Here is a 19,306-nt window from a genome sequence, read left to right as displayed (position 1 = left end):
GTTTGCACAGACAAAACTACACTGCTTCCCTCCTGTCTAATGAGTGCACTGCCACAACTACACTAGTTCCCCTCTTTCCAGCACTTGGCCCATAGCAAAGAATAAAGAACAAAACCGCTCAGGAACCGGTCCTCCAAGCCTGTACTGGTCATGATACCACCCTTGACCAAAACCCTCAACGTTTTCTAGTGCCCTATCCCTCTTTACCTATCCTGTCCACGTATTTGTCAAGATGCCTGTGAACGCCGTTAATGTCTCTGCTTCCACAACCTCCCCTGGCAGCATGTTCCAGGCACTCATCACCCTGTGTAAAAAATCTGCCGCGCACATCTCCTCTAAACTTTGTCCCACGGACCTTAAACCTATACCCTTAAACCATAATAGATCATAGAATTTACAATGCAGAAGGAGGCCATTCGGCCCATTGAGTCTGCACCAACTCACTTAAGCCCTCACTTCTACCTTATCCCCATAACCCAAGAACCTCTCCTAACATTTCTGGTCACTAAGGGCAATTTATCATGGCCAATCCACCTAACCTGCACGTCTTTGGACTGTGGGAGGAATCTGTAGCACCCGGGAGGAAACCCACGCAGACAAGGGGAGAACGTGCAGACTCCGCACAGCAGTGACCCAGCAGGGAATCGAACCTGGGACCCTGGCACTGTGAAGCCACAGTGCTCGCCACTTGTGCTACAGGGCTGTCCATAATGTTGAATATTATATTTCAAATGTTCATCCACGTGATGTTTCCCACCACTACTACGCTCCCTGGCAGTGAATTCCAGACTTCCACCACCCTCCAGGTGAAGGTTCACCCCCCCCTCCACAAATCCTTTTGAACCTCCTGCCCCTCAATTACAATTATGCCCCCTCATTATTAGCCCTTCAAGCAAGGGATACAGCTGCTTCCTATCAACCCTGACCATACCCGTCAATTAAATCCCCCTTCAGCCTTCTCTGCTCTAAAAGAAAACACCTGTGCGTATCCAGCCTCTCTTCATAGCTCAAATGCTCCATCCCAGGCAACATCCAGGTGAACCTCCTCTGCACCCTTTCTAGTTCAGTCACATCCTTCCTATAGTGAGACAACCATAATTGCACACAATACTCAAGCTGCGGCCTAACCAAAGTTTAGTACAGCTTTAACCTAACCTCACTATCTATGCCATAACTGAGAAAGGCAAGTGTCCCGTATCCTTACCTGCCCTGCCGTCTTCAGAGTTCTGTGGACAAGAATCCCAAGATCTCTTTGACCCAGAGAATCCTACTATTCGACCATTCATTGAGTATCTTCTTATCTGGTTATTCCTTCCAAAGTGCATCACTTCACACTTTTCAGGGTTAAATTCCATCTGCCACAGAGCTGTCCATATGACCAACCTGTCTGCACCTTCCTGCAACCCAAGGCCTCCTTCGGTCACTATTAACCACCCTGTCAATCTCTTGTGTCATGTGCAAATTTGTTAGCTATGACCTCCCTCTGACAAAGCTATGCGAACTGGGTCTGATCAAACCTTGCCTCGCCAGTGGAGATTTATTTTATCCTTCGGATTTTTTTCCAACAGTTTCTCTACCACTGATTGGAGACTCAATGGTTTGTAATTCCCTGGTTTATCTTTACCATTCTTCTTGAAAAGTGGAACCACGTTTGCTGTTCTCCAAACATTTGGCACCTCCCAGGTGGCCAGAGAGGAAATAAAAATTTGGGTCAGAGCCCTTGTAATTTCCTCCCTTGCGTTATGGGCCAGGGTTTAAGTGTATCATGGAGTTCACCTGACCCACGACTTTTACTAGATTGTGGTATGGAGAGCACAATACCCTCTCCAGGTGTGATGCAGCAGAAATTTAAACAGCAATATTTAAAGCAAAACAATGTTTATTCTATGAACTCAGTTAACCTTTATAAAACAGGTGAACATCTTAGTAACCATCAATTCAAATATACCCCCCAAAGAATATAACACTCTAAGTAATCCTTAACTTTCCTTGAGAACAGTTATCACTGAATTCACCAAATGATCTAGAGATAGTCATTAGATGGCAGAGATATCAAAATTACACCTTTTTTTGGCTGCTTCAGCTCCAACACTAAAACAAAACCAAAAAATGCATATACACCCAAGCTTTTCCTCAATGCGAACTAACACGCAGAGCCAGGGCTCAGCTTCACCCACACTCTGACATCACTGCAGCCACTTGAGCAGACAAACATTTCTTAAAAGTGACATTCCCATGACATTTGCCTCACAGCAGTCTGGGATACAACTGATCTGGACCTGGGATTTGTTCACTTTTAAGCCTGCCAAAACCTCCAATACCTCCTCACTCCCTATGTCAAACTACTCAATAACAATACAGTCCCTCTCCCAGAGTTCTGTACCTATATCCTCCTTCTCCCGTGTGAAAGCAGATGTGAAGTACTCATTTAACACCCTCTAAAATTTCCTGCAGCTCCAGATTGCCCCTTGGTCCCTAATGGGCACAACTCTTTCCCTAGTTATCCTCTTAATGTACTTATACAATATCTTGGGATTCTCCCTAATTTTATCCACCAATGCTTTTTCATGCCCCCTTTTTGCTCTCCTAATTGCTTTCTTAACTACCCCTGCACTTTCTACTCTCACCTAATTATCCATTCCAGTGAAACATTCTTAACTAAAATTTCTGTTCTGTAATATCATTCTTACTTAATGAAATGATAAACAATAAAATTGCACAATTGTGTGTGTGTGATATTATTGCCAATTTGTTAAGATTGTGGAATAACTTTATTTTCACCCTTTATATAGCTTGGGGAAAGCACGGTAGCACCTGATTAGCACAGTTGCTTCACAGCTCCAGGGTCCCAAGTTCGATTCCTGGCTTGGGTCACTGTCTGCGTGGAGTCCGCACGTTCTCCCTGTATCTGCGTGGGTTTCCTCCGGGTGCTCCGGTTTCCTCCCACAGTCCAAAGATGTCCAGGTTAGGTGGATTGGCCGTGCTAAATTCCCCTTGGTGTCAAAAGGTTCGGTGGGGTTATTGGGTTACGGGGATAGGGTGGAGGTGTGGGCATAGGTAGGGTGCTCTTTCCAAGGGCCAGTGCAGACACGATGGGTCGAATGGCCTCCTTCTGCACTGTAAATTCTATGATAATTCTATGATTAGAGATACTCCCAAATATAAACAATTAGAGATGCTAGCTTTCTTGCCGTACAGAACACACAGGTGCATAATACTGGTGCTTCATATTTCTAATTCAATAATTGGGAAGCATCAATGAAATGAAATGAACACTAATTTTCAAACTATAATGGTGGCCATTATGGCTTTGAGGAGAATCAGCAAGCTTCAACCTTTCCACAGATTATAGGAAAAAACCTGACAGCACTAAGTTTGACTTCAATATTTTAAATTGATGTATCCATACACAAATTTTTACAAATAAATCATTTACAATAAGTGTAGAACATGGGGGCGATTTTGAGTCCACTCTCTTAATCCGGAGAAAGTCAGCGCAGGCTCAAAATCTGGAGAAGCAAAGCGATTCTCTTCCCGAGAACCATTTTAATACATTAGCATGTCATTAGTGAGCACACTCTCCATAGCTCTCTTCCCCCAGCCACTCATGGAATATTCACCTGGCACGCCGGCGTCATTTACAATAGGTCTACATAAAAGTGAATCTGACGGCCTCACCTCCGAGGGGAATATTGGAGGTTAGTGCTCAGACATTCATGTCTCCCTAGGCCTTCACTACTCAGGGTGCATTGGAGAGGACGTGGGGAACACAGATCAGGGCCAGGGGTTAGTCTCTCATTCTTGATAAGGGTGTGAGGATCGCCAGCAGACCTTGCCCTTCATTTACTCAGGCCAAGACAAAAGGGCCATGGATTGCACCCATTTAGCTGTCATGCCCAGAGTGTAGGATTTCATAGACTGCACCCACATGGTCCTGCAGTCTCCATGCCATCATACACCATTTATGAACCACAAGGGATACCATTCCCTCAACATCCAATATGTGAACTCACAATGAGAATCATGGAGGTGTATGCCCATTTCTCTGAACAGTTACATCTTGGGGTGCTTGCAGATCCCAGACAGGGCTGGTTTAGCTCACTGGGCTAAATCACTGGCTTTTAAAGCAGACCAAGCAGGCCAGCAGCACGGTTCGATTCCCGTACCAGCCTCCCCGGACAGGCGACGGAATGTGGCGACTAGGGGCTTTTCACAGTAACTTCATTGAAGCCTACTCGTGACAATAAGCGATTTTCATTTCATTTTTCTTTGAGGGAGAGTAGTGTTTGGAGGGATAGCTCATTGGGGACAAGGGATACTTAGTAAGGAGGTGGCTGATGATGCTAGTGAGAAGGCCAGAAACACCTGTAGAGACTCGCTACAATGAGGCACATGCTTAAACATGCATGCATGCTAGTGGAGGTGATCGGACAGTTGAAGATACGGTTTGTTCCTGGACTGGTTGCGGGGTGCCCTCCAGCACAGCCCCCACAGGGTGTCCCACTTTACTGTGGTCTGTTGCTCTCTCCACGACTTGGTACTGCAGAGGGGAGATCACCTGGACCCGGAGGAGAGCCATATTTTCTCAGGAGGAGGAGGAGGATGAAGGCGGCGAGGGGCAACCTGCAGGAAGAGGAAGAACAACCTTGGGCCATAGCCCGGTTGGACTGTTGGGTTTGGGAAGTCTCTTGGTTTGGGGACGAGGACTAGGGGAGAGGAAATCTCTATTCGAGGGGACTGCCACCTCTATATTAGTGCTTCCGATTCCACAGACATAACATTAAAACCATTGGTTGGACTCTGCAGGAGGATGATGACTTGCATGGAGAGCAGAGGCATGCTCCTTCTATCCTCCGATACAGCTGAAAGCATCATGTCAAGGAACAGGCTCATCATGGGGTTCAGAGTTGCGGGATACACCCACTTTAATGTCAGGGGTCCTGATGTGTTCTTCCACTGAGGTGGGCAGCCCCTCTGCATCAACCCGTGGCATAGTCATCACTGCCGGAGTGACTGCTAGGAGAGGCCCAAGCTTTGATGCTAGGGGAGGAGGGGATGGTTGCCAGCAGCGGAATATCTTTAATGAATCTGTGTGGGAGATGGGAGAGACATTCGCTGCAACTCGCGCCTCGCACAGGGATGCAGCGCCAAGTGTGCATAGGGGTTTGCAGATCTTGGGCCCATGAAATGACAGGGTGGAAGATCAGGTGGCAAACAAAGTGGAATTTATTATAAGTGCTATATTACAGTGGTGCCCCATCTTAATTAGCTCCTCTGTTCACCTGTGCCCACTAGGTGCCACCAGTTCTTTACTCTTCCTCATTTTTCCCCCCAATAAAACAGTTTACTTTCTCTACTACCTTCCCAAGAACTAAATCCCAAACTCGGCCTTTGAAACAAACTTCCCCAGTCTTTCTTATGGTGATGCCCCTTATTATACCCGCTATCACCTACAGATTTGCTCCTCAATATTTGAGGACCTACAGTAAATACCCAACAATATAATAGCATCTTTTTGGTTCCTCGCCTCTGGCCGAATACATTGGGTGGGATTCTCCACTTTGGCGGTACCCGGGGGTATCCCGACGGCGTGAGGATGCCCCGCAATGGGAAACCCCATTGACCGGTCGGCGTAACGGAGAATTCTGCTGGCGGGGCGAGGCAGAAATGTGGTATGCCGGGGCGGAGAATCCAGCCCTCCGTCTTTGAACCCTTTTTAGTTTAGCATTCCGCTGTATCCTTGATCAATTCTCTCACTACCCCAAAACCCCCAAGCATTCATTTTCATTTCTATATCTCTACAGAATACATTGCAGCCAGTATTACAGAGTTTCCATTCCTCAAGTTGAAGTCAGATCTTTGTTATAGGCACAATATCAGCTGTAGCTCAACAATCTGTGTGCAACCACTAACACGTGTTTCAACACCACGCTGCTTTGCTTTTTTTCCCCCATTCACATTTTTCTTGTTACACTATTCTTTGTTCTATTGCAATTTGTCTGTCCTCATTTTCTATGAATCAGGTCATTACTTGCTCCTGCGGTGTCTTTAAACCAACTCCCATAGCATCAGTTGGCCTTGTTGTTATTGGTCTCAGTCCTGTTGGTTTTTAGAAGTCTCTCCCACCCTGGGATTGGTCCCAATGCCCCACACATCTGAAGCCTTCTTTCTTGTTCAACCATGCATTCACTGCCTGACTGATTATCTCCAATGTGGAGCACAATTTCTGGTTGTTCTCCTTGCAGAATATCCTGCACTTAGTGATGTATTTTACTCTGGAATGACACGGAATACCAGTATTTATGGATACCGCAGTCCAAGGGATCTTTGCCTGCCTGTTCCTTCGGATCTTTCTGGTGGTCACCCACTCCCTCTGCCCTGTGAATTATTTGTAGCGTGTGGGGTGACCACCTCCTGTCAGCATGCTCTCAGCTTCCTTTATGTACAAGAATGATGCCAGCTACGCTTCAAGCTCAAATTCTGTGCTTGAGCAGTTGGCTGCACTTCCTACATGGTGGTTTTGCAAGTATCCTTGAGTTCCCACATGGCACAGAATATACCCAACAGGGCCCAGCTGGACTACCATGTTAGCCAACAATTATTTTTTAATACCCAATTATTTTTTAATACCTTTAAAGCAAAACTAACTTAACACAAACACAAAGTCTAACCATTAAACTAAAGTACCTGAACAGTAACCATCAAACACTTATATAGCAAGACATATTATACAATTCCTCAGATTCGCCTGAAGATTATGACGTTCCTTCTTCAGTTTCACCTCCTTTTTGGTACTCTCAGCTGCTCCTGTGCTGTTTTTATGTTTCAGAGCAGAAAACACTCCGCAAAAATTACCATATTAAAAGATAAGTTTCAAATGATATGAAATCATTACAAAACAAAATGTTCAAACATGATGCAATCAAATAAGCTACATTTATGGGGTTTAATTAGATACTGGAGAAAAATGCATTGTCTGATGTATACATATAATACTGTTCAGCTATCTATTATTGGTATTTAAAAATGACAGAGAGAGGTTTATTTCTACCACAAATTGAACATGAATGCAAATGGGTGGAGTGTATAAAAAAATACAATCACATTAGAAATAAGAGACAATTTTCATGTGGACTTGGTACTGACATCAAATTACCTTCCAGAACAAAATACTGCAATGGCGACAGAACTGCAATGCATCTCCATATTGCTCCTTCTTTGGACAATATTTTTGGAGAGTGAAATACATTAGTTTCCAGTCGACACAGCCCTTCTCGGTCAGAATCAGGTGCCTGCAGAACTGCAAAAAGGATATCAGATACAAAGTTTGGCTCACTTTATATTTAAAACATTTCACTTAAACTAGTTGATTCAGAAGATCTTTGTGACAAAAACAATTTTGTGGCTTTTCTCCTTCATCAATGATATTTCATGCAAGTAATGGAATAAAATATTTTAAAATGAATTTATAATGTTATATGGCTACAAGTAAATGGGGGTGGGAGTAGAAGGGGATTTGCCAAACAACGGTATGTAAACCTTTGTGTAGCTGAAGGTTATGCGACTGACATTATGCAGGCAGACTTCCAAAAGGCACTTGATAAAGTACCATACAATAAGCCTGCCTGCCAGTTTGAAGGAATAATAGGGACAGTGGGAGCATAGGTTAGTGCCGCAAGTTTCATTCAACTTTTAATTTCCACAGAAAGAAAGCTAGTGGGATAATTAGTTTTAGGTAATGATGGCTAGCCTGAAATCAGGACCCATGAATAGAAGGCCTCTTGCAACAGTAGAATGCAACTATTAGATACTTAAGACAACCATAGTACAAAGCTGCATTAAGATTTGCATATAGCCTCGCTTAAGATACTTGCTGGAGTACAGGTAAATCAAAAAATGACATTGTACCATTTTACCGGAAATGCTGGTTTTACGGAAAGTGATTGGGTTGTAAACTGGCAATTACGCATTCTGGGGCGGTGCTGGCTGCTCCAGTCAACCACAGGAAATATTTCCCATGGTTTCCAAAAGACGATCTCTAAATTTTACATCCACATCATTGCCTATTACAAAGAAACAAGTTTCACTTGCAATTTAAAAGAAAGTGGAAATATTACACTGCTTGGATGGAGGCAAACAGCAATCTAATTCAGAGAATATGGCATCAGATTCATCCCTGTGTATGACTTCAAGGCTAAGAAGGAGCAAAAGAGTTCTACAATGAAACAAAGTCCAATGAAACAGGTTTGAAAAGAAAATACGCAAGGCAAGTGATTAACCTAGAATTAGACAATGTTGTGTTAGCCAAGCCACTTTTGGACCTTGCTAATGAAGGTGGCTATGCAGTTTTCGGAGCAGATGGAAATTAAGGAGCCTTGTGAATTCTCCATTAAGTGGCTCAAGTGATTCAACGATAAGACGGGTTCTGTGGAATCTTGCGATAACTGGAGAGAAAAGTGTTCGGCTGATAAAGTAGTGCTAAAACTTTCCAAAACTTGTTCAGAAACACAACTGTACTGCTGAATAAATATTCAACACTGATGAAACTTATTCTTCTTGCATTGCCTGCCTCAAACTATGTCAGCCACAGGAGATGAAAAGCAGGCACCAGGTGTTAATGTAGCAAAAGATTGCATCACTGTGAAGCTGTTTGGGAATGCCACAGGATTTAAATCAAATCTCTGTAGTCAGTCAGTCGGCCAGCCAGCGGAAAGTGTGCTCATCCTCATGCATTAAAATAAATTAAGCATTTACCAGTGACGTATGAACACATCAAAAATTCATGAATGACTCAAGAAATTTACCAAGAATGGTTTGAACATGGATGTGGTTTGCCAAATAAAAAACGCTTTCGTGCATTTGGCTTACTTGAAGATAACAAAGCCATTGGAGTTTTGGACAATTGTAGCGCACATCCCGATGCAGAAATTCTGATCAATGGAATCTTTGCTATTTTTCTCCCACCAAACGTTACCAGCTTGATACAACCAATGGATCATTAAGAGTTAAGCACAATGAAGAACTTGTATCAGAACAAATTTATGAAATAGCTGATCAATGGCGAAGGCAAGGCTGGTGATACTGATGCCTTCTGCAAATCATACACCAAAGATGCGGAATTTGATTTTTATGCCGCATGGGATTGGCGTTTCCCTAGAAACCATTCAGGAATGGTGAAAAAACTGTGGCCAGCAGTTATGCTTGAAAATAATCTCAAACCAGCAGAATTTGAAGGTTTTGGCATGACGAAAAAAGTGACACATGCAATAGAAGAACTAGCGCAGAGCTCTTCACTGATAAAGAATATAAAAATGGATGTGTCGATGATGATGATGCCCCTTTCATACATATAATGACCGATGAAGAAATAGTAGTGTCCATTCTTAATCCTAAAAAAAGTGACTGAAGACTCAGACTATGAGACTGAAATTGAAGAACTCATTTAGTGATGCTCTAGATGCTGTGAAAACTCTATTGCAAAACAATTATTCCCAGTAGCAAGTTGTAAATGTCAAATGTACAAATTAGAATGTAACAATTATGATAAACTTAAATCAATGAAGCAACTCTGCATGACCTGTTTACAAGAGTTTATAAACAGCGAGAGCTTATCAACTGCACCCTCGACACCAACACTCCATACGGCAACACCATCTCCCACACCCAGACGTGCATTTTCGCTCACAAAAAGAGAATGAACTGCTGGATATAATGCATCCACTGCCAGCCAGTAACTGGTAAGTACTATAATTTCAAAATAGAAATGCTGCAGCATTAATAAAAGTTTCAGTCCACTATAATAATTTGTATATTTTCCATCTGGTGGCGCAGTGCTTGGCACCTGTGTCACATCACGTTCCGTGACTCAGACACTCGTGTGGCACTACAACTTCAAGTACTTTGATACCAAATATTGGTGCAATGATGCACAAAAATGTTACATTGTTTTACATAACAGGTCTAGAAATGATGTGAAGATACTGTATGTATTATTTTATGAATTATTTTAATAATATTTATTGTCACAAGTAGACTTACATTAACATGCAATGAAGTTACTGTGAAAAGCCCCTAGTCGCTACATTCCGGCACCTGTTAGGATGCACAGAGAGAAAAATCAGAGTGTCCAAATTACATAACAGCGTGTCTTTCAGGACTTGTAGGAGAAAACCGGAGCACCCGGAGGAAACCCACTTAGACAGGAGAACGTGCAGACTCCACAGACAGTGACCCAAGCCAGGAATCGAACCTTGGACCCTGGAGCTGTGAAGCAACAGTGCTACTCATTGCAAACAGCCTGTTTGGGGGAGAGTGTTATTTTGGTTTATTTTTTTCTGTAAATTAGGCTGAAGTATTCCCACGTCCAAATTATTTTACTTCCTCATTTGTTGATTCCGCTCCTTTTTTGTTTGACCATAACGCTGTTGTTCTGATTCTCCCAATATGCCGCAATAATGTCTAAAAGCTATTATTGTGATTACACAATCGTATCCATAGGCTACATATTTCTTAATGAAGGAAAAGCAATGTTACTAATATCTTTGTGCATGTTACTATAATTCTTTTTTTTAAGAAATGATTTTTATTGAGCTTTCATATTTTATATCCAACAAATTACAAATTATTAGAAAAAAAACCACGCAAAAATTAACATGTATATTTACAGGTAAGCATCTTCATAATAACAACCGTGGTCACCCCCTTTAACCGGCATACATATTTTATATTCCTCAATATGGCCGAGGCACATGTTTATAGGTATTTATTTTACAATTTGGTTTTGGGCCTGCCATCAGACTGTCGCTTGCGGCTTTGTCCTTCCTTTTTTTTGGAATAATTTTTATTCAAGTTTTCAACAACAAATTTTATCACAAGAGAAAAACAGTAACCCCTCCCCTCCAATACAAAAATAATAAATTAAGAAAAAAAAATAAGCGTAAAACCACGAGAACAAACCCCCATAACGAACCCGTAGCCCTCTTCCTCCCCCCCCCCCCCCTCTCCCTTGAGGGTGTACTGGGAAGATCTCGCTTTTGCTCATGTTGAGTTTGTAGCCCAAGAAGGCCTTTCTCTTTCCCCCCCCTTTCTCTTTCCCTTTCTCTAGCAATTGGAACAATTGCATGAATGGCTCCCACGTTCTGTGGAAGCCGTCGTCTGACCCTCGGATGGCGAATTTGATTTTCTCCATTTGGAGAGATTCCGAGAGGTCGGACAGCCAGTCTGCAGCTCTGGGTGGTGCTGCTGACCGCCAGCCAAACAGGATTCGACGGCGGGCGATCAGGGAGGCAAAGGCAAGGGCGTCCGCCCTCCTCCCCAGGAATAGATCTGGCTGGTCTGAAACCCCGAAGACCGCCACTATCGGCCATGGCTCCACCCTCACCCCCACCACTTTGGACATAGCCTTGAAGAAGGCTGTCCAGTACTCCACAAGTCTGGGGCAAGACCAGAACATGTGGGCGTGGTTGGCCGGGCCTCTTTGGCACTGTTCACATCTGTCCTCCACCTCCGGGAAGAACCTACTCATACGGTTTCTTGTTAAGTGGGCTCTATGTACCACTTTTAGTTGCGTCAGGCTGAGCCTTGCGCACGTGGAGGTGGAGTGGACCCTATGCAGTGCTTCGCTCCAGAGTCCCCACCCTATCTCAATCCCCAGGTCGTCCTCCCATTTCTTTCTTGTTGCGTCCAGTACGGTGTCGTCCCTTTCTACCAGTCGGTCATACATGTCGCTACAGTTCCCTTTCTCTAGGATACTTGCGTCCAGTAGGTCTTCCAGTAGTGTCTGTCGTGGCGGTTGTGGGTACGTCCTTATCTCCTTTCGTAAGAAGGTTTTGCGCTGCAGATACCGTAGCTCGTTCCCCCTGGCTAGCCGAAAATTCTCTGTCAGTTCGTCCAGTGTTGCGATCCTGCCATCCGTGTATAGGTCCCTGACTGTCAGTGTCCCTCCGTCCTGCCTCCACCTTTTGAAGGTGGCGTCAGTCAGTGCTGGTGTGAACCTATTGTTGTTGCAGATGGGAGCCTTGTCCGACATTTTGGTCAGGCCAAATTGCTGCCGCAGTTGGTTCCAGGATTGGAGGGTGGCTGTCACCACTGGGCTGCTGGAGTGTTTTTTGGGTGGGGATGGGAGTGCTGCCGTGGCGAGGGCCCGGAGGGAGGTCCCCATGCAGGAGGCTTTCTCCGCACGGACCCACTCGGCCTCTGGCTCCATCCCCTTACTCGCTCAGCTGTTGCCGCCCAGTGGTAGAATTGCAGGTTTGGGAGGGCTAGCCCCCTCCTGGATTTTTTTTTTGTAGGACCTTCTTTGGGATCCTAGCATTTTTACCCCCCCCCCCCCCCCCCCCCCCCATACGAATGCCATGATAAGTTTGTCCAGCGCTTTGAAAAAGGCCTTGGGGATGTAGATCGGAATGGATCTAAACAGGAAGAGGAACCTGGTCAGTACGTTCATTTTGATCGTCTGGACTCTCCCCACGAGGGAGAGTGGGAGTGTGTTCCATCTTTGCAGGTCCTTTTTTACTTCCTCCGTCAGACTGGTGAGGTTCCATTTGTGGATCACTTTCCAGTCATTGGCTATTTGGATCCCCAGGTAGCGGAATTTGTGTCGGGCTTGTTTGAACAGCAGCCCCTTTAGTGCTGCCCCCCCCTCCCCTCTCCCTTGAGGGTGTACTGGGAAGATCTCGCTTTTGCTCATGTTGAGTTTGTAGCCCAAGAAGGCTCCAAACTCTTTCAGGAGCGCAATGATTCCGTCCATGCTGCTCTGTGGGTCCGAGATGTAGAGGAGCAGGTCATCTGCATAGAGCGAGACTCTGTGCTCTATGCCTCCCCTTCGGATCCCCCTCCAATTTTTTGCTGCCCTGAGCGCAATTGCTAGCGATTCGATTGCTAGTGCGAACAGCAGCGGAGACAGTGGGCATCCTTGTCTGGTGCCCCTGTGCAGCATGTTAATATAATTCTACGGGTGAACTATACAATACAGGTTTTGAGGAAAATCCCAGAATGAACTCAGCCCCAAACCATTATGCAAAAACGGTATTCACCTGTACACGAGTTTATTGGTGCATGGAGGTTAAATAGACTTTATAGTGAACAATACAGTGGTCCAACAGCCTGCAAAAGGACAGCTGATATGAATGGCTATTATGAATAACTTAACAGGCCTCAGGCACATAAATAACAGGTATAAGTTTTGAAACTCAGCTTGACGCTGGAGACATAATTTTACTGAGGGTAAAATTGATCCAGTAGAACAATTTGAGATACAATAAGGAAAGGATGAGGTAAAGATGAAGCAAGAGTAATTTATCAAGCCCAGAAGTACATGCAAAGGCTCAAGGAGAAATTAGCAGGTGAATGACAAGAATGCAATGCTTCATAGGATTTTTGTTTAATAAAGTAAATCTTTATAGGTCTCTAAGACCCAGTCAATAATAATCAACCCCGAAAAAAGGTACAATTTGAGAGCTCAGTGTAGTAGGCAGTGGAAAAAGAATTCTTAAGGAAAATTCAGTCCAATACTCCTGAGGGATTCAAGAGGTAGAGAACAGGGCACTCTGAAGAAAAGTGGAGGAAGAAAGAAAGGAAAGGCTGCTGCCCGGTCCAATTTGAAATGATGCTCACTACAGTCATATGTTTCTGCAGTATTACTGGTGTATTACATTGTGTCTTAAACACGCATTCAATTTTCCACCATGTTAGTTCTGCTTGATCCAGATATTAGAGTTAAAAAAAACATACATCAAGTGACAAGAAAGAGAGGGAGTGCGATGAAGTTATTTTTCTGACTGGAGGAAGATATATTTTGGGATTCTCCAGGGGTTCGTATTAGGACCACTGCTTTTCGTGGTCTATATTAACAATCTAGACTTGGACGTGCAAGGCACAATTTCAAAATTTATAAATGACACAAAACTTGGCCATGATGTGGAGATGCCGGCGTTGGACTGGGGTGAGCACAGTAAGAAGTCTTACAACACCAGGTTAAAGTCCAACAGGTTTGTTTCAAACACGAGCTTTCGGAGCACGGCTCCTTCTTCAGGTGAATGGTGTATTCAGGTGTATTCAGGTGAATACAGATTTTCCTCAAAACCTGTATTGTATAGTTCACCCGTAGGATTCACCTGAAGAAGGAGCCGTGCTCCGAAAGCTCGTGTTTGAAACAAACCTGTTGGACTTTAACCTGGTGTTGTAAGACTTCTTACAAAACTTGGCAATAGTGAAACATGAAGAAGATAATGATAGACTTTGAGAGGACCACAAGACAGGCTGGTGGAATGGGTGGACAGGTGGCAGAAATTTAATGCAGTGAAGTGTGATGTGATACATTTGGGTAGGAAGGACGGGAAATATAAAATAAAGGATGTGCTTTCTGTGTACAAGTTGCTAAAAGTGATTAATAAGGCATACGGGTCCCGAGTCAGACACATGATAAAAGCTGCCACTGAATAGCTCACAAAAATACATGGACAACAGAATCTGGACTAATATTCCCACTCTCAAACTGGTAGGTATATTGCAGTATCATGCAAGGAAAGAAAATCAGAGACATGTTTTCTTCACATCACCTCAGCAAGGCTGGGGACCAGGAATCCCTAAGAATTTCTACCTTGAATGCTCCCAAGTGGATGGAATTGGATTGCAAAATCTAACAGAAGAAGTCAGTCAGTCACAGTTCTGATTTTTAAAAATATATATGCATATCTCTATTCTGGGACCCTGTGGATCACTGACACTGCAACACAAGTACCACAGTGAAATCCACCCGCACTCTTGAGAACAGAGGTCATTCTAAATTCACTAGAAACAGAGCAGGCATCCAACTAAAATATTAAAGTAGTTGACTCCACATAGATCATAGAATTTACAGTGCAGAAGGAGGCCATTCAGCCCATTAAGTCTGCACCGGCTCTTGCAAAGAACACCCTACCGAAGCCCACACCATCCTATCCCCATAACCCAGTAACCCCACTCAACCAACAATAAGGGCAATTTTGGACACCAAGGGCAATTTAGCATGGCCAATCCACCTAACCTGTACATCTTTGGACTGAGGGAGGAAACCGGAGCACCCGGACGAAATCCACGCACACACGGGGAGAACGTGCAGACTCCGCACAGACAGTGACACAGCCGGGAATCGAACCTGGGACCCTGAAGCTGTGAAGCAATTGTGCTAACCACTATACTACCGTGCTGCCCACGCAGGCTGGATGGAGCTAATGATCAGGAGCCTCATTTTAATATGCATTCTCGGAGTAAAACTGCACTGAGGAATACTAATTATAACACTACAATTCCAGCACTAGCTCTTTTGATGCTGTTTTCCACACAAGCTTTATACCTTACTGTATTTCATTAGGTCACATTCTACTTCATCTGACAGACTTACCTGCTTTTCTGCAAAATGGTACTGGCAAAGTTTCTTCCACAGATGTCTATCTTCACTGAGCATGTGCAGAGTTGAAGTCACCTGACCCAAACTGACAATATCCAGGCCATCAGAAAACCTATACAGAATGTTGTTCTGCATGTGAAGTGGAAGATCACTAAGTGTTGCTCCATTATTTATTTGCTGTAAATAAAAAAAGTGCCATCAGCTTCCTCCAAATGGGAGAAAAGTTATGCATATTATACCATAATCTATATGGCCAGAACTATAACATACGACACCCATTACACAATTCAGTAGTATATCCTCCAGGAGTATACAAGGAGGCTTTCAGGTGACTTCCGGTTGCGGCTATGCGGAGCTAAGCCGCACGTTCGGCAGTTCCCGCCAGGAACGGACTTTTGGGCTCTTTTTAGGGCCCCCAGCGGTACTTATTCGACGATTCCCGACGTGGGAAGGAGTCAGCAGCAGTTCCCCATCGGTATATGGCCTGGACCAGGAGTGGGGCAAGCAAGAGAGCAGTGGCAGTGCCAAAGAAAAAGCGAGGGAAGAAGCACAAGATGGTGGCTGGCGGAGACCTAGAGGAATGGAGGCAGTGGGCGCCGGAGCAGCAGGAGACTCTCCAGCGCTGCTTTCGGGAGCTCAAAGTGGAGCTGCTAGAGCCGTTGAAGGCTTCCATCGACAAGCTGCTGGAGACTCACACAGCCCAGGGGGTGGCAATCCGGGAGATCTGACAGCAGGCCTCTGAAAGAGCGGATGAGGCCTCGGCCCTCGCGGTAAAGGTGGAGATGCACGAGGCGCTCCACAAAAAGTGGCAGGAGCGGTTCGAGGAGATGGAGAACCGGTCGAGGCAGAAATATTTGCGGATCCTGGGCCTCCCGGAGGGGCTGGAGGAGTCGGACCTGGGGGCCTATGTGATCGTCCTGCTGAATTTGCTGATGGGAGCTGGGTCCTTCCAGGGGCCCCTGGAGCTGGAGGGGGCCCACAGAATACTGTCAAGGAGGCCCAAGCCGAATGAGCCGCCACGGGCGGTGCTGGTGTGGTTCCACCAGTTCGTTGACCGGGAGTGTGTGCTCAGGTGGGCCAAGAAGGAGCGGAGTAGCAGGTAGGAGAATGCGGTAGTGAGGATTTACCAGGACTGGAGTGCAGAGGTGGCTAAGCGGAGGGCCGGGTACAACCGGATGAAGGCGGTGCTACACAGCAAAGGAGTGAAGTTTGGCATGTTGCAGCCGGTGCGTTTGTGGGTCACCTACAAGGACCGGCACATTTATTTTGAGTCCCCGGAGGAGGCGTGGGCCTTTGTGCAGGCCGAGAAGTTGGACTCAAACTGAGGGTTGGGTGCGGGGGTCTATATGTAACTTTGTTATTTTCTGAGGGGGGGGGGGGTTTCTGTTTAATGCTGATTCTGTGTTGTTTTCAGGGTGGGCGGGGCACTGTCTTTTTGCGTGGGTTCGGTGGATGGGCTCGAGGTGGGAGGTAGATTTGCAGTGTGGGGAGATGATAGTGGGGAGGGGGCTGGGGCCACGCGAGGGGCATGGGCTGACAATGGGAGCAGCCTTCGAGGAGGCGGGGTCGGGCAGGTGGAAAGCGCGGGCTTTTTCCCGCGCTGAGGGTTGATGGGGGCGGGGTTGGAGCTGAGAAGCGCGGGCTTTTTTTTTTCCTGCGAGAGAGGGAGGAATGCCTGCTGGTGGGTACTGGGGAGGAGGGGTAACCCCACGCTGGGAGGGGTCGGAGGAGTGGAGGGAGTTGCCGGGGCCAGCTGGCTTATGGGAGTACTATGGAGGGAGTAACGCGGCTAGGAGGGGTGGGGTACTGGGTTGCCGCTGGAATGGCCAGGAAGGAGCTGGAGTATGCAGGGGGGGGGGGGTCGGGAGTTTGTCGCCATGACGAACGGGCCGAGCGGGGGGCATTGGCCAGTGGCGGGCAGGGGAAGGGCTATGGCTAGTCAGCGGGGGAGGGGGGCAGGAAGACCCCTGATCCGGCTGGTAACTTGGACTGTGAGGGGACTGAATGGGCCGGTCAAACGGGCCCGTGTGTTTACACACCTGAAGGCGGACGTGGCCATGCTTCAGGAGACGCACCTGAAGGTGGCGGACCAGGTTAGACTGAGGAAGGGATGGGTAGGCCAAGTGTTTCATTCGGGGCTAGATGCAAAGAATTGGGGGGGTGGCGATCCTTGTGGGAAAGAGGGTGTCGTTTGAGGCGTCAAATGTGGTGGCGGACAGCGGCGGGAGGTATGTGATGGTGAGCGGCAAGCTGCAGGGGGAGCGGGTGGTGCTGGTGAACGTATACGCCCCGAACTGGGACGATGCGGGTTTTATGTGGTGCATGTTGGGCCGCATTCCAGATCTGGAGACGGGGCCTGATAATGGGGGGGGGGGGGGGGAGGAAACGGACTTCAATACAGTGCTGGATCCCCCATTGGATCGATCCAGGTCCAGGGCAGGTAGGAGGCCAGCGGCGGCTAAGGTGTTGAGGGGGTTTATGGACCAGATGGGAGGAGTGTTTCCTTGGAGGTTTGCGAGGCCGAGGGCCAGGGAGTTTTCGTTCTTCTCCCATGTGCATAAGGCCTATTCCCGGATCGATTTTTTAATTATGAGCAGGGGGCTGGTTCTGAGGGTGGAGGATGCCACCCTCCCATTCGGCCATAGTCATTTCGGATCATGTCCCGCACTGGGTGGACCTCGAGCTGGGGGAGGAGAGAGACCAGCTCCCGCTCTGGCGCTTGGAGGTGGGGCTGCTGGCAGATGAGAAGGTGGGCGGGCGGGTTCGAGGATGTATCAAGAGGTATCTGGAGGCCAATGATAATGGGGAGGTTCGAGTGGGGACGGTTTGGGAGGCATTGAAGGCGGTGATTAGAGGGGAGTTGATCTCCATCCGAGCCCATAGGGAGAGGAGAGAGCAGAGAGAGGGAGAGGCTGGTGGGGGAGTTGGTGAGGGTGGATAGGAGATACGTGGAAGCTCCGGAGGATGGATTGCTGGGGGAGCAGCTTCGTCTTCAGGCCAAGTTCGACTTACTGACCACCAGAAAGGTGGATGCTCAGTGGAGGAAGGCACAGGGGGCGGTTTATGAATATGGGGAGAAGGCGAGTAGGATGTTGGCGCATCAGCTCCGTAAGCGGATGCGGCCAGGGAGATTGGTGGAGTTAAGGATGGGGGAGGGAATGTGGTGCGAAGGGGGTCTTAAGGGGCTTTTAAGGGGAATTGTATCGGTCTGAACTCCAGCGGAAGGGGGGGGGGGGGGGGGGGCGCGAATGGGGCGCTTCTTGGACCAGCTGAGGTTCCTGAAGGTGGAGATGGGGCAGGTGGAGGGACTGGGGGTGCCGATTGGAGTTGGAGGAGCTGGTCAAAGGGATAGGGAGCATGCAGTCAGGGAAGGGACTGGATGGGTTCCCGGTTGAATTCTATAAAATGTACGCAGACCTGCTGGGTCCCCTGTGGTTTGGACCTTTAACGAGGCAAGGGAGGGGGGGGGCTTTGCCCCCGACTATGTCCCGGGCGCTGATTTCCTTGATCCTTAAGCGGGACAAGGACCCCCTGCAGTGTGGATCATACAGGCCGATCTCGCTGTTAAATGTAGACACTAAGCTGTTGGCGAAGATCTTGTCCACAAGGATAGAGGACTGTGTACCGTGGGTCATCCACGAGGACCAGACGGGGTTAGTGAAGGGAAGGCAGCTGAACACAAACATACGGAGGCTCTTGAATGTTATTATGATGCTGGCGGTAGCGGGGGAAACGGAGATAGTGGTGGCACTAGACGCGGAGAAGGCCTTTGATAGGGTTGAGTGGGGGTACTTGTGGGAGGTGCTGGAAAGGTTTGGGGAGGGGTTCGTCAGATGGGTGAGGTTGTTATATGAGGCCCCAATGGCAAGCGTGGCCACGAATAGGAGGAGGTCGGAGTACTTTTGGTAATACCGAGGG

The 19,306-nt window shown here is 46.9% G+C and overlaps 1 protein-coding gene across 6 annotated transcripts in view; it reads right to left on the bottom strand.

The window, feature by feature from the left end:
- Positions 1 to 19,306, bottom strand: part of fbxo25 (F-box protein 25) — a 73,545-nt gene that overhangs the window by 2,207 nt on the left and 52,032 nt on the right. For 2 of the 6 annotated variants that reach the window (XM_038800386.1, XM_038800385.1), the window contains exons 7-8: positions 15,383 to 15,565; positions 7,147 to 7,300 (exon numbers count right to left, since the gene is read on the bottom strand). In XM_038800386.1, coding sequence (XP_038656314.1) covers positions 7,148 to 7,300; positions 15,383 to 15,565 — 336 coding nt within the window. In that variant the 3' untranslated portion in view covers position 7,147. The remainder of the gene's footprint in view (positions 1 to 7,146; positions 7,301 to 15,382; positions 15,566 to 19,306) is intronic. The other 4 variants (XM_038800383.1, XM_038800384.1, XM_038800387.1 and 1 more) reach the window with 2 other exon arrangements.

The sequence above is a fragment of the Scyliorhinus canicula genome, chromosome 6 (genome assembly GCF_902713615.1).
Source record: "Scyliorhinus canicula chromosome 6, sScyCan1.1, whole genome shotgun sequence".
Lineage (NCBI taxonomy): Eukaryota > Metazoa > Chordata > Chondrichthyes > Carcharhiniformes > Scyliorhinidae > Scyliorhinus > Scyliorhinus canicula.
This window is presented reverse-complemented; position numbering and strand designations above follow the sequence as displayed.